Here is a 13,836-nt window from a genome sequence, read left to right as displayed (position 1 = left end):
CCTCTAGAGGTATCCTTGACAGCTTGCCTGCTTCTTTGATTAATGTGCTCTTTCCCCTGACTGTCCATTTAGGTGGACATCTGCATTTGACACTTGTGCAGTTGTGCCTTTCCATATGTGGATGATGGATTGAGCAGTGCTGTGGGAGATACTCAAAGCTTGGGAAATTGGAAAATTTGTCTTATAATGTAACCCTGCTTTAAACCTCTTCACAACTTCCTCCCTGGCCTGTCTGCAGTGTCCATTGGTCTTCATGATGCGGTTTGTTCACAGAACATCTGTATTTAAACTCCGATTGCATCACACATATGTTGACCCTTTTTTACAAATTAGGTTACTTCTACAGGTAACTGGTTTTACTGGGTTTTCTTTGGGGGTATCAGAGTAAAGGGTGTTGAATGCATGTCACACTTTTCAGATATTTATTTGTGGAAAAATTTAAAAACAATGTGTCAATTTTCTTCTATTTCATAATTATGTACTAGTTTATGTTGGTCTATCACATACAGTCTCATTATATTAAAGTTTGTGGCAGTAATGTTTGAAAATGTAAAAACGTTCTCGGGGTGCGAATACATTTGCAGGGCACTGCATATTGAAAGTTACCAGTAATGTTCCTCTTAGTTTTAGACCAGGCAGTGACCAGTGTAAACCAGAGTGTTAGAAGTTAAATGATACTTGACTGCAGGAAATGTACCTGTAGACATGAATTATTGATAAAAGCATAAAGGCTGTATTGACTGACAGATCCTATAATCGCAAATCAACAATAATGGACTTGCAGTGTTCAATAGTCAGGCATGCAGTACTTGAGGCAGTAGTCTAATGCAGAACCAGATGACATGTGCATTACAAAAAAAAAATCAAACAGGTACATAGAAAATAGCTGTAGTCTGTTGACACATTGTTAAAATTATTTACTGGACACAGATATATAAATCTGGACAACTGATTCACTGTATATGTGTGAGAGTGTTATTCTCATTAAATGCTGCATGGCAGATTGGTTGCTACACCCAGATATGCCAGCAGTGGCTGATTAATGAAGCTGCGGTGTGCATCCTGAGAGCCAGGAGGAAGACAACAGCACACAGTTACTGACTGCATGTTTCAAAGAATTTCATGCATAATATTTACCTAAAATCAGCTTACATTGAAACACAGAATCTGGCTGGAAGCACATAAATAAGGTTTACTCATAGGTCAAGAGTTCCCTATTTAATTTGAGTATTTAGTTATTTATATTATACATGTGTTTTCAGGTCTGATGTAACCCCAACAGAAAGAGTTACTAAAGAGGTTGCAAATAAAATAATGGTAAAAATGCCCTGTACTTGTATAGAGCTTTAGCTAATCCAATGACCCCAAAGCACTTTACAAGACAGTGTCTTACCCAAGGACACAACAACTGAGACAGATGAGGCAAAGGTTCGAACCAGCAACCCACTAGTTATAGGATGGACACCTACCACCTGAGGCACAGCTCTTGACGATACGGTATTATTAGAGACATTTTGGTAATCTTTACACTGGCCACAAAGCAGCTAATTGATTTTTAAGAAACTTAAATAATTTGAAGAATAAAATAACCACTCAAATAGAACCAGTGTAACAACATGAAGCAGAATAAAAGGTCTCAAAGAGCAATCTATCATGGCCCATTCTAATGAAATCCAGGAAGATGGAACAGTGGTAAACCTTGTGGTTGTAAAGTAGTGGAAGACCCACCAAAATTACTTCAGATTAGTATCTTACCTACTACAGGTATTTATCACTAATAACCTTCAAACAATAATCCATCTCAAATCATTCACTATCCTCTTGATAGACATGAATTTCATCTGTTCATCTGCTGTTTGTTTCTCTTACTCTCCTCTGTGCATTTACACGTCTGGCTGTGTTGGGGGCGGCAGAGCTCCCTAACGTCCGCTTTCAGCAGACGAAGAAGAAAACCGGCGCTGATTTTGAACTAAAGGAATGTCAGGCGTGGCTGTGTTGATGCTGTGCTAACACTTAACCATTCCTCCGCTGTTCGGACGCTATTATTTTGCATGCTCCCCCGACTACGACAGGTGCGGTATATATTGGACAGGTAACTGCTTTGTGATCTTTGACGTAATTAATTCATGTCGGGAAAAACTGTTAGCTGGTCGCTAGCGCACTCTGGCAGCATTAAACACGATTTATTGTTATTTTAGTCAAATAGTTTTCGAGCTAGATGTTTGTATCTGACTCAACTGTGTATTAACTGTAGCTTTACTGTGTATTTAATGGTGCCTCCCAATTACATATATGTCCAGACCGGATGTATAGCTTAAAAACAAAGCTAGATGTCGCGTACACAAAGGATACATTAACTCGTTTCTTTCTGCTAACAGTCGCAGTGAGACAGCATGGAGTTGTCTGTTGTGAACCTGTACAACCAGTTTCAGAGTCTCAGAGCTCAGCTGGACGCTCTGAATGAGAGCACCGAACCACGTAAGTTATCACCAGACCTCAGTGTGATAATTGCCACCTCTGTACAAGCTACCAGCTCCTGTAGTCCACCTTTTAGTATGCTTAGTGTTACAGCAGTAAATGTTGCTACGCAGCCTGGAAAAGCATTAATTGATTTGAAGTCTTTTCCAGGTCTGGATAAGAACGGAAAAAAGTAAAAAGTGCGGAAAAATACTTGAATTTCTGTTTACTCCTCACATTATATGAAGGTTCGCCTCTCTATCTGTCCATAAGTCTGTCTATTATCCAGCCATTCATTTGTTCATAGTCCAAACTTCTTTTCTCACAGTCTGAGATTTTTGCAGGGTCCATAATTAAAGCCGTACCTCTGTAGGAGTATCTCACATTAATTCATAATCAACTTTTTATTTCTACCTGCATAGTTTATGGAAGCAGTGTACCTATGCTTATGGTATGTATGTGTGTCAATGGTGATGTAAACATTTCCAGTAAATATAGAGAATTCCTCGTTTTTCTTTTCTTTTCTATTTATAGTTGTGCTGTCACCACTACAAATAGAAGTAGAACTGAATACTTGGGTTGTGGACTAGTACTGTTAATTATTAGCTTACTTTATATGTTACTGTTTCTATTATCCTATGTATGTATTTATGTTTTTCTTTGTCATATGGTGGATTTAGCTTGGATGTTTCCTGTTATTTTTTTGTGGAGCACTTTCTGACTGTGATAATTGATTTATAAATTATTCATTCATCGCAATTGCAAGTGACATTCTTGCAATAAATCCACATTTTCCTCAAACCTTTCTGTTCCATCATTGTAATATTCCACTGTTATCTTTAGCATCTCAGTCCCTAAGATCTATATCAAAGTCAGAGATAGTCCACTCAACTGGTCGAATATATTATTGGGTTGCAGAGCATAAATTAGGGACATCTGAACTATAGAAGGCTACTAAAAATTCATTCCAAGCGGTCCTTTGCAATTTTGATGTTGTGCATATTACTATTGTGAAAATGAGTGTGATAATATGTCGTGCAGCTAATTAAAAGTGCATTGTGCAATATGAGTATACAAGAATCTGTTCCACCCTTGTCTTGCACTGCAGAGTTCCTCCAGATGGCAGTGAACTTCGAAGACTGTCGTAAGAAATGGCTGCTGGCAGGTCAAGAGCTGGTTTCCTGCAAAGAAATGTTGGCCAAAGTAGAAACGGAGACGGGGGCCCTGGAGGTCAAACTAAAACACGCACGAAACCAGGTGGACGTGGAGATCCGTCGGCGGCAGAAGGCAGAGGCGATCTATGAGAAACTAGTTAGTGTCAAACTAATTGTTTTGTCTGCAGAGTTGTTCACAGGTTATTGTAAAATGTAAAAGAAGCTAGATTTTAGTGCTTTAGATAAATGCCAGCATCAGTCAATTGTTTTTACAAAATAACCCATCTGCATTTGTCTGCGTGGACTTGTCCCTGTCACCCTGCTGCTTGATGGGTCTAAAAGGAGCGGCAGCTACAGCTGGTCCGGGACCTGCTGATTTCAGAGAATAATGGCAGCAGTGTTCACCTAAGTGAGGAGCAGCGGTCAGCCCTGGCCTTTCTCAGCGCACATTCGCAGGCAGCCCACTGTGCTAAAACCAACCTCAACTCCAGCCAAAGGTCAGCCTCACACAACCTGGTCTTAACATTTGCAGCATCTCTGATCTGTTTTCCCTCAACATGATAAGACAAGTGAACAGACTGATATTTAATGGCAAAATGTAGAGGCTAACATTAGATAATAAGGAAGGGAATTTGTATAGGTTTTCACGGTATTACTATTAGACCGAGTGGGAGGTTCGATTATGTAAAAATACCAAATTACATAAAACAATGAAGGCATCTCATGGAAACAATGCAGTTACAGAGCATTACGAAAGTATTCATACCCCTTAAAGTTTTCCACAATTTTTCACATTATACCGCAGACCTTAATGTTTTTATTACAATTGTTTGTTTTAGACAAACACAAAATTCAAAACGTTTTATAAATATGAAAGTTGTGATGTGCATCTGTATTGTCGATATTTTGTTGGACCATGTTTTGCTCAATTACAGCTTTAAGTCTTTTGGGGTATGTCTCTACAAGCTTTGCACATAAAGACACTGAAGATTTTGCCCATTCTTCTTTGCAAAACAGCTCAAGCTCAGTCAGATTGGATGGAGAGCTTCTTTGTAAACTCATTTTTAAGTCTTGCCACAGATTCACCTTTGGATTAATGTCTGGAATTTGACTCAATACAAATGTGCTTTGATCTAAACCAATTTATTTTACTTCTGGTTGCATGTCTAAGGTCATTGTCTTGTTGTAGGGTGAACCTTGACCTCACTCAAGGTTTTTCTGCAGCTACTAACCAGTTTTCCCTCAGGATTGCATTGAATTTAGCTCCATCCACATTCCCCTAAACCCCGACCAGCTTCCCTGTCACCACTGAAGAAAAGTATCCCTACAGCATGATGCTGCCACCGCCATGTTTCAGGGCAGGGACGTAGATGTGCAGTGTGGATTTTCCTCCTCACATATTGTTTTTATCTCGTCCAAAATGTTAATGTGGTCATATCTGACTAGAGCGCCTACTTCCACATGGTTACTAGCATGGTAGAGACGTACTACGAAAGACTTGCAGCTGTAATTGTAGCAAAAGGTTGTTCTACAACATATCGACTCAGAGGGCAGAAAACAATACCAATGCTCATCACACTCTTCAGATTTTTTATTTTTCCTTCAACTTTAAAATTATGCACTAAGGGTTTGGAGTCATAATGTGATTACAAAGTGTAAATGTTAAAGGGGTTTACATACTTTTGCCAGGCACTGCATACTGTGATCAAGAAGAATAACCGCGTGGATAGAAGTTTAAATAAAACATTGCGTTCTGCATCACGACCCTGTATATCAACTGTAGTCTGAGGAAACTGTTCTTCTGAATCACAACGTGGCCATACTCTAACTCGCCATGTGCCCACTTGGTTTGTTCACTGATGCCGATTTATTTTACAGATTAACTAGAATCGATGAATCAACGTCTTTGCTGTCAGATATCAGCTATGACCAAACGGATGAGTCTCTGGTACGCTTTCTTTGTGTCAAATGGCTACAGTAGCTTTATTTGGAGGAGCTCATTAATAGAGCAGCTCAACATGTCTTAATTGTCTGGCTGTCTCTGCTTTAGGACAGGGATTCTTCTGTGATGAAGAATTTGAAACTCCGTAAACGACAGAAACGGGTGAGTCATGTCATTACTCACGTTTTGAACACAAGCCTCGTTGCTCACACTGATGATCCCATCATTTAGACGTTTTATGTCTGTAAAGACATAAAACAGTTTACGGTTCAATCCACTGGATCTAATTTGTTTTTATTTTCTTGCTTTTTGGAATTATGTCTGAACTTTCAGCGCTCCTCCAGAAAGCTCGCTGAAGGTCCTCCACAGGCAGTGAAGAAGCCCCGCTCCACAGGACGTACATCAGACAGGGTAATGTTGCCCTCTGCAGTTAACTCTGCTCCACAACACTTTAAAAACAACCCACTTTTTTTAAGCTTAGATTGCTGTAGATTAAGTTCACAAAAAATGCCCTCCTCTTTAATATGATTCAGAATAATGAATCTGTCGTGGCCAAAACAACCATCACGGTGCCTGCGATTGGTGGTGTTGTTGAGGCTGTCTCCACCATTGAAGCGATACCGTATTGGACCCGTAGCAGGAGGAGGAGTGGTGAGAACTTCTCTTTCATTTCACTTTTTATGACCTTATAATGTGATTTGGAATCAATGAAAGCAAAATGTTTGTGTAAACTTCTTGTGGCTGATTTTTGTCTCCAGTGTTGGCTGACACAACCACCACTGACCACTCTGAGGCTGGTAGTGAAGCCCCCAGCAGGCCGGTCTCAGATATTCCAGCCCAAATCCACACCCCTCGAGCCAAAGGAGGGAAGAAACATAATTTTATCCCCAAAACGGTTGGGCTAAGTTATTTTTTTCTAAATAGTCTTAATTCTAAAACCAGCTTATTTACCTTTTTTCTAAACTACCTTCTTCATCAATCAGGTGATCAAGTCTGAGTTCTGTGCACCTTGTGGCAGAAGAACCAAGTTCGGCAAGCTTTACCTTCGCTGCCAGGACTGCAGGATTGTGACCCATCCAGAGTGTCGGGATAACTGTCCCCTGCCCTGTAATCCCTCAGTGCTGGAAACTCCCATGAAGGGAGCAGAGGTATGTTTCTGATTGCTTCATGTATGTTTCCTTTACATGCCAGGTGCAGCAACTAAAGCTTCTCAGTAAGGTTAAGGCCCAATTCATGCTGTTATCACATTTTGTCTAGATTACATAATTCTCTCTGTACTGGTCTTAATCAGTCATCACCAAGGTGTCTGCAAAATGCAGCAGCTCTCTTTTGGACAGAGGAAAAAAATCAAGAACAAATTGCACCTTTCCTGGACCTCCTTGTGTAGGTTCCTTTCTATTTTAGGATTCAGTTAAAAACTGTATGGCTCGTTTCTAAGAATCTAAATTAGAAACGCATTAATCAGAGATTTGTGTTTGATTTCTGATCACCATCTTTTGTACGCTAAAGCTGGGGACTCACTAAACAACTTTCACATTCTTCACATAATGGAAAGACTAGGTCTTCATACTAACTTGGGATCATACACTTAACTGGATCTGCTGAGGGATAACGGACCACAGGATTTGTTAAAGCCACCTGAGTGTATCAAACTCGAGGAAACATGTGGTTTTAAAGGAAAAAACATACCAGTAGGTGGCAGTAGTAGAAGATATTCTCAGAATTTGAGCGGGTTAAATTTCTGTTACACACCCCCATTAAATGAATAAGATGCAATGAAGTTTATTTCACATATATGAATAGGATTTATGATTTAGACGCGTTGACTGTATTTTGTTTGTTATACACATGTTGAGCGATTAATGTGAGGTTGTTTGTGGATTCTGGAATGATCGTCAATGTTGGCTGTAATCTAAAAATGTTTTTATTTCTATCAGACAGACATTAATATAATGTTTGTGCTGGATCGCGCAAATACACAGAATTTATGATGAATAGCTTTATTCTAATTGGAAAACATTTTATTTAGAAACGTGCCCATTACCTTTATGTTGTTGTTTGGTTTATTTCAATAAGGTCCTTCACCAGTAACTGAATGACATATCAGAATGTCTCTCTGTTGGTTTATTTTATTTGTATTTCAGACTGATTATAATTTTTTAGTTTTTAGTTTGTATTACGCCACTATTGCTTTGCTTTTATGTTTATAGGGTTGTAGTGTGATTAACGTTTAAGTCCCTTTGTGGTGTAGCTGGGTATTCAATTCATTTTATTTATATAGTGTCAATTCACAACACATGTTGTCTCAAGGCACTTCACAAAGGGTTTGAAATGGTATAGGGCTGTTGGGGAGGTTAGAAGAAACTACTGAGTGTCATTTTAGAATGGGCTATGTGTAGAGGTACTAAGTAAAATAATGAACTGATAAAGTTTGTCCATCTAGAGCCCACTGGTGGCCATTGTTATACTAAAAACCACAAGGATTGGGGGTACCTCTCTCTGTCAGACTGATTATAACCATTGGAAAAGAGAAGGGGTCGCACAGGTAGCAGAAATGGAGGGTGTGGTTGTCTGCCTTTTTGATTCGGGGGTTTTTTATATTAGTATTAGTTTATACCTCACTCTTTGGAAAGCAAAGTTTGCTAAGAAAGATTTAAAACGTGCTATATAATTACAAACTGATCTGATATTTTCGGGTTATGTACTCATTAAAAGATGTCATTTTTGTACAGGCTACACTGGCAGACTTTGCTCCGCCCACCCCCCCAAGGATCCCGACCTTGGTTATCTACTGCATTAAAGAGATCGAACGCAGAGGTCTTCATGAGGTCAGACGGGTTTAAAAAACCTTTCTTCTTTACACTAAATGCATCTGGAAAGTATTTCCAGCATTTCAGTTTTTCCACTTATTGTAATAAAATGGATTCATTTCATTTTCCCTATGAATAATACCCAAGAGACCCCATAATGACGAAAGGTTTATTAGCATTTTTGAAATTTTTATAAAAACAAGAAAGGATTTATATTGTTGGATCGCAAGTCTTGGGTACATCTTTAGAAACTTGGCACATCTGATTTATTTTTATTTTTGTTTGGGCTATGCTCCTCTGCAGATCTGCTCAGCATCAGTCAGATAGTCTGATGCTATGTTTACATCTTTTACAGAGAGGCTCATTTGGATTTAACTGTCTTAAGCTATTTCATCGCTTTAATCTGCATTTCAGAGCCTTTAAAAAAAAAAAAATCTATATTTGGCTGCTGTCTCTTTGCCCGGCATGCAGATTAGTCTTCCAGTCCCTACCACTAAAAAACATCCCCACAACATGATGCTGCTGCCACCATGCTTCACAGTAGGGATGGTGTTACCTGGGTGATGAGCAGTTGGTTTTTCTCCAGACACAATTCTTGAATATTAGGCTCCATTTTAGGTTCATAAGGCCAGACAATTTAATTTCTCCTTGTCGGGTATCTGATAGTTATGAAAAAAAAAAAATTTAGTGCTTGAGTTTGTATACTTTATTATATATCTTATTACCCACTAGATAAAAAAATACAATATGGAAAAATGGGGGTTATTAAGATTGATTTGTATTTAAAATATGTAATTTCGCTTTGATTTGTCACATTACAGCTCTGGTTTATGTCCATATTGTGGAGCATAACAGTTTTTGTGTTACTGACAGAAGTCGCATATAAAGTACACCCAATCAAATAGGAAATATGGTTTTTTGTACTGCCTTTTTTGGCTTCTTGTAGGTCCAATTGCATTGTTGATTTGTGCCAACTGAGACCTTACATAATTAGTATGTTCGATTCAAATCCATATTCAATGAACTGAGTTTAACCCCCGTGGTAATCCAGTTAATCTAGAAATGTGAAAATGATCAGCATGAACAGCATCATAGCAAAGGTTGTAAATACAAATTTCAAACAGATTCTTTCCACTTTGTCGTTATGGGAAATTGTATGTTAAATTTGGAAGATTAAAATAATGTTTCCTCATTCTGCAATAAGGTTGCAACATAACAAAATGTGGAAAAGATTGAGCGCTGTGAAAAGCTTCCAGATTCACTGTAATTTTCTCCCTATACTGATAATATTCTTGATAATTCCTCTCCTGTTAGTCCTCTGGGTGTTATTATGGTACCATTGGTTGAAAACAATGCCAGCAGAGATACAGTTCCAGATTAGTTTTTTCCATTGGTGCAGGTTGGCCTTTACAGAATCTCCGGCCATGAGCGCCTGGTGAAGGAGCTGAAGGAGAAGCTCATCCGAGGCAAGACTCTACCTTCCCTTAACAAAGTCGAGGACATAAATGTCATCACAGGTGTCCTGAAAGATTTTCTCAGAAATCTGCCCGAGCCGCTTCTCACCTTCCGCCTCAACAAAGTCTTCATGGAAGCAGCCGGTGAGTTTTCGAGGCTGCAGCAGTAACTAACTGGCTGCTACATCTGTTTAACACTTTATGAGAATCGTTTGTATGTTTCTCTGTAGAAGTACAAGATGATGGCAACAGTCTCGCCCTGTTGTATCAGGCCATCAGTGAGCTGCCTCAACCTAACCGAGACACACTGGCCTGTCTGATGATTCACCTCCACAAGTACTTTTCATCACTTATAGTTCAGCAGCGCTGAAAAATTCATTTTTTCTGTAATCTGTAACTCAGGTTTGCATGAATAGGAAATTTACCTGAAACTTTTTATATTTAATCTCCAGGGTGTCCAAAAGTTTGGACACTAAGATGGATGTAAACAACCTGGCCAGAGTCTTTGGTCCCACTCTGGTGGGTCATGCTGTTCCTGACCCAGACCCCATGACTATCCTGCATGATACCAGCAGACAACCAAGGGTAAAGTGAATTTTCAGAACCTTATTGTTTAATTTAGAAGGGTCGTGGTGTTTGCATCTGAGGTGATGCACATGTCTGCTTTGGATTTGATTAATCTATTGTGACTGTTCAGACGGTTTTGTTTTTTAGTAAGCAGCTTATTTTGGATTTCCATAGGTTGTAGAGCGCCTCCTGAGTATTCCCGGGAGCTACTGGAGCCGGTTTGCTCACCCCGATAACGAAGGCATGGAGACCGCTCAGCACACCGACACTCCGAATCAAAAAGGTGGACAACTGCGCACTGATAAGACAAATGGCAACATCTAAAATGAACAGGACATGACTCAGAATGATAGATTTTCTAACTAGCTTTGGGGTGATTTTGGGTGATATTCTGGATAGGATGTCCCTGTTGTATTCTTACTCCCTGGATTTCAGGTGCGTTTCCACTGATTGCTTCAGGGCTCCCGTCTGCTCCATTGTCAAACTGTCAAATGCATTTTTCAAAACTGTTTTCAGGGAGCTTTTGACAGACTCCCTGCGTTTCCATGGGACCTTTTTCCACAATTTAGTGTAAAATTGGTATAATATAATCCAATAGTTTGTGCTTAAATCAAGTTTGGAGCCAATATCTGGCAAAGTTTATCTGAGGTTATGAGTACCTGGCTCTTCGTTGTAGGTCCTTTACATACATACCATTTAGTTTACATAACGCAAGCTTTCCTGAATTTTGGCAGTTTTCTCAAGCATGAAAATATCCAAATCCATAGAGCACATTTCAAAAAAACAGCAAGTTTGCGTAAAGTGCTGTACAAAAATAATATAAATAAAAGACATAAAATTAAGACAATTACAGAGATTGAAACACCCATAAAATAGAACAGAGACATTAAAAAGAAAATGTCAACACATTCTGGACCAAACACTTTTCGAAAAAGATGTTTTTAAAAGAGACTTAGGGAATTGGTCTTTATGTTAGTTCTTCCTTTTTTTCCTAGTGAGCATACTGGGGCCAGTGACAACTCCAGAACAGCAGATGATGTCCAAAACGCCGTCCTCCAGCTCGCTGTCTCAGCGGGTGATGCAGACCCTCAGCAGTAGCACCATGTAAGCACACGTACACTTCTCCCACACAGAGAATACATTCCTTTTGAAAAACTATAGCCACATACTCCTTGAACATTTTCCCATTTCAACCACAAATGTCAATGAACTTATTTAGCAAGTGGTTGGAAAGTGAAAGAATACATGGTTTTCAACATTTCAACTCTTATTCATCTAGAAACGAACCAAAAAAAAAATTCCATTATTCTTTTCAGAAGCTCAGCTCAGTCAGATTGGATGGAGATTGTCTTTGAACAGCAAATTTCCGAGTCTTGCCGCACATCCTCAAATGGATATAGGTCTGGACTTTGAATTGGGCCATTCCAACACAAATATACTTTCATCTAAACCATTCCATTGTAATGTCAGGTTTTTAGCTGTCTTTATCTAGTCTTCTGCCACTACTGCCTGGTATGTATCTCTATCCATCCTCTTTCCTGTTGATGTTTACCATGCTGAATGTGTAGACAGGATGAGTTGCAGTGTTTTCCATCACAAATGGTGTTTTGCATCCAGACCAAAAAGTTCAAGTTTTATTTAGAGGTATCAGTGTACAAGCGGCTGAATATGAATAAACAACGCCCTTCCAGATTCCTTGTTCTTCTCTGCAATGATGCACGATGTTGTGTTGGTCTGTCACATAAAAATGTATTGCAGTTTTAAGTTGAAAGTTGACAAAATATGGGAGGGTTCAAGACATAACCGACATCCATCAGTCTGGAATTGGCATAGATAATTCTTTGCCACGAGTATTTTTTTTCGGGCTTAATTTTCTAAACTCAAAAGATTAACTAATAATATCATTGCATAATTTCTGAATTTTTCTAAATGAAATTTGTTTTACTGTTTGCAAGGAGCAAAAACAGCAAACTTTTTTTTTAGAAGTATTGCATTTTGCAGTTGTTTAGGACCTAACTCCATTATTGTTTTTTAACACTGCCCCCCTTCAATTTCCTAGATTTGGGAGCAAGAGCAAAGCCACATCTGCCTCTAACCGCCAGGGAAACTTCTTTGCTTCACCACAGCTGAAGTAAACGCAGGGAGGCCAAAACGCTTTTATGTATTTGGATGTTACTGACTGCAATAATAGAGTATGCTGTTGTCTAATCATGTGAAAAAATTACTGTGCAATCTTAAGATTCAGTTTTTTTTGTTTTTCTTTTGAGTGTTTTTTTCCCCTTGTAAAACATCAAGATTTGACTAACCTTTAGTCTTTTTATCTTTGATCACTAATATTTTATTACTGACCAAATCTGATTTCTTCTGATTCAAGTTTTAAGCTTTGAGTAACCAAGCAACTGTTTTAAACAGATGGAGATCAGTGATTGTTATGCTTTTGTGAGACGTTCAGAAACTGTATTTACCGATGAATGTCAGTGATTATGTGGTTGTAACCACATGTCAAACCAGCACACATCAAAAATATGACTAAAGAAATGAATGGGGAAAAATCTTGTTGTTGGCCAGTGTAGCTTTTTTTCTTAGTATGTAACACTTTATCTTTCTGTTGGTGTGTTTTGCCGTATGAACAATTATGGCTTTTATTTACTAATACCTCAGTACACTAATAGTGACATGTCATTTTCTCCTTGGTAACCTACACCACTAGAGGATACTGTTGCACCAGTATAGAGATGCAAGCCTTCTGCAGTGAATATGATTTATTGTATTTATTCTGCACATAAACACTCAGACATACTTGCATAGATATTATTCTGTAAACCAAAGACTCACTCATGTGAGCTTAAACCTCCGTCTGCTCTGTTTGACATGAAAATTATTTGCATTTGTATTTAACTAAAGTGTTACACTATATATGTTGGGGGGAAAAAGTTATTCTGCATGAAAAAAAGTCCTCCCCATGCTGCTTTTATTGTACGGATGTTTAACAAATGTGATGCATAGTAGTAACTTACAATAAGAAGTATAAATGTTATTGCTAGACATAAAACCCTGATTGTATGGTGGTATTTTTGCAGATATTTTATTCCTTTTTCTTGCATTCATTCCTTTCTGACATCCTGTGTAACTGATTTTGTTTGAAATCTGTGGTACAAGTTATTAAAATTCATTCCTTTCTCTCTGCATCCATTGCTAAGCTAAAAATAAAACATAAAAATCTTGTTTCTTTGTCTTCATGCATGAAGTAGGTCTGTAGGGGGAGGAAGCTTTCTGCTTTAAGGCTGTCCCAGTATACACAATAAGATATGTTAGTTTATACTTAATATAATTCATCCTGAACAAAAGGCTTTTGCACCTTTGACATGGATAATTGTTACCACATTAGTGTGTGTTATTAATGTTCCATGCAGCTTGGGTTTAATTCTTCATTGCTTTTCTTTTAATTGAAT

At 38.5% G+C, this 13,836-nt stretch overlaps 1 protein-coding gene across 2 annotated transcripts; it reads left to right on the top strand.

Moving 5' to 3' along the window:
• The first annotated feature begins 1,913 nt into the window (after positions 1–1,913).
• Positions 1,914–13,609, top strand: LOC124856942 (rac GTPase-activating protein 1-like). Of its 2 annotated transcripts, none has more exons than XM_047347929.1 (17): positions 1,914–2,072; positions 2,379–2,478; positions 3,566–3,768; positions 3,954–4,108; positions 5,490–5,559; positions 5,662–5,715; positions 5,887–5,964; positions 6,087–6,204; positions 6,312–6,448; positions 6,537–6,701; positions 8,286–8,381; positions 9,763–9,961; positions 10,048–10,153; positions 10,270–10,402; positions 10,559–10,667; positions 11,380–11,488; positions 12,444–13,609. In XM_047347929.1, exons 2-17 carry the CDS (start codon positions 2,394–2,396, stop codon positions 12,517–12,519), a joined length of 1,893 nt encoding a protein of 630 aa, XP_047203885.1. In that variant the 5' UTR covers positions 1,914–2,072; positions 2,379–2,393; the 3' UTR covers positions 12,520–13,609. The 2 variants fall into 2 exon arrangements, with proteins under 2 accessions (XP_047203885.1, XP_047203884.1); XM_047347928.1 differs by having other exon boundaries at positions 1,926–2,092.
• The last annotated feature ends 227 nt before the right edge of the window (positions 13,610–13,836 follow it).

This window comes from Girardinichthys multiradiatus, chromosome 20, assembly GCF_021462225.1.
Source record: "Girardinichthys multiradiatus isolate DD_20200921_A chromosome 20, DD_fGirMul_XY1, whole genome shotgun sequence".
Taxonomy (NCBI): Eukaryota; Metazoa; Chordata; class Actinopteri; order Cyprinodontiformes; family Goodeidae; genus Girardinichthys; species Girardinichthys multiradiatus.
Note: the sequence above shows the minus strand (reverse complement) of the source record. Positions and strands in the feature narration are given on the sequence as shown.

Coding starts and splice junctions, on each gene's coding strand:
- LOC124856942 (XM_047347929.1), top strand. CDS start 2,394: ATGGAGTTGTCTGTTGTGAACCTGTACAACCAGTTTCAGAGTCTCAGA. Junction 5,560..5,661: donor ACCAAACGGATGAGTCTCTG/GTACGCTTTCTT, acceptor TCTCTGCTTTAG/GACAGGGATTCTTCTGTGAT. Junction 5,716..5,886: donor TCCGTAAACGACAGAAACGG/GTGAGTCATGTC, acceptor CTGAACTTTCAG/CGCTCCTCCAGAAAGCTCGC.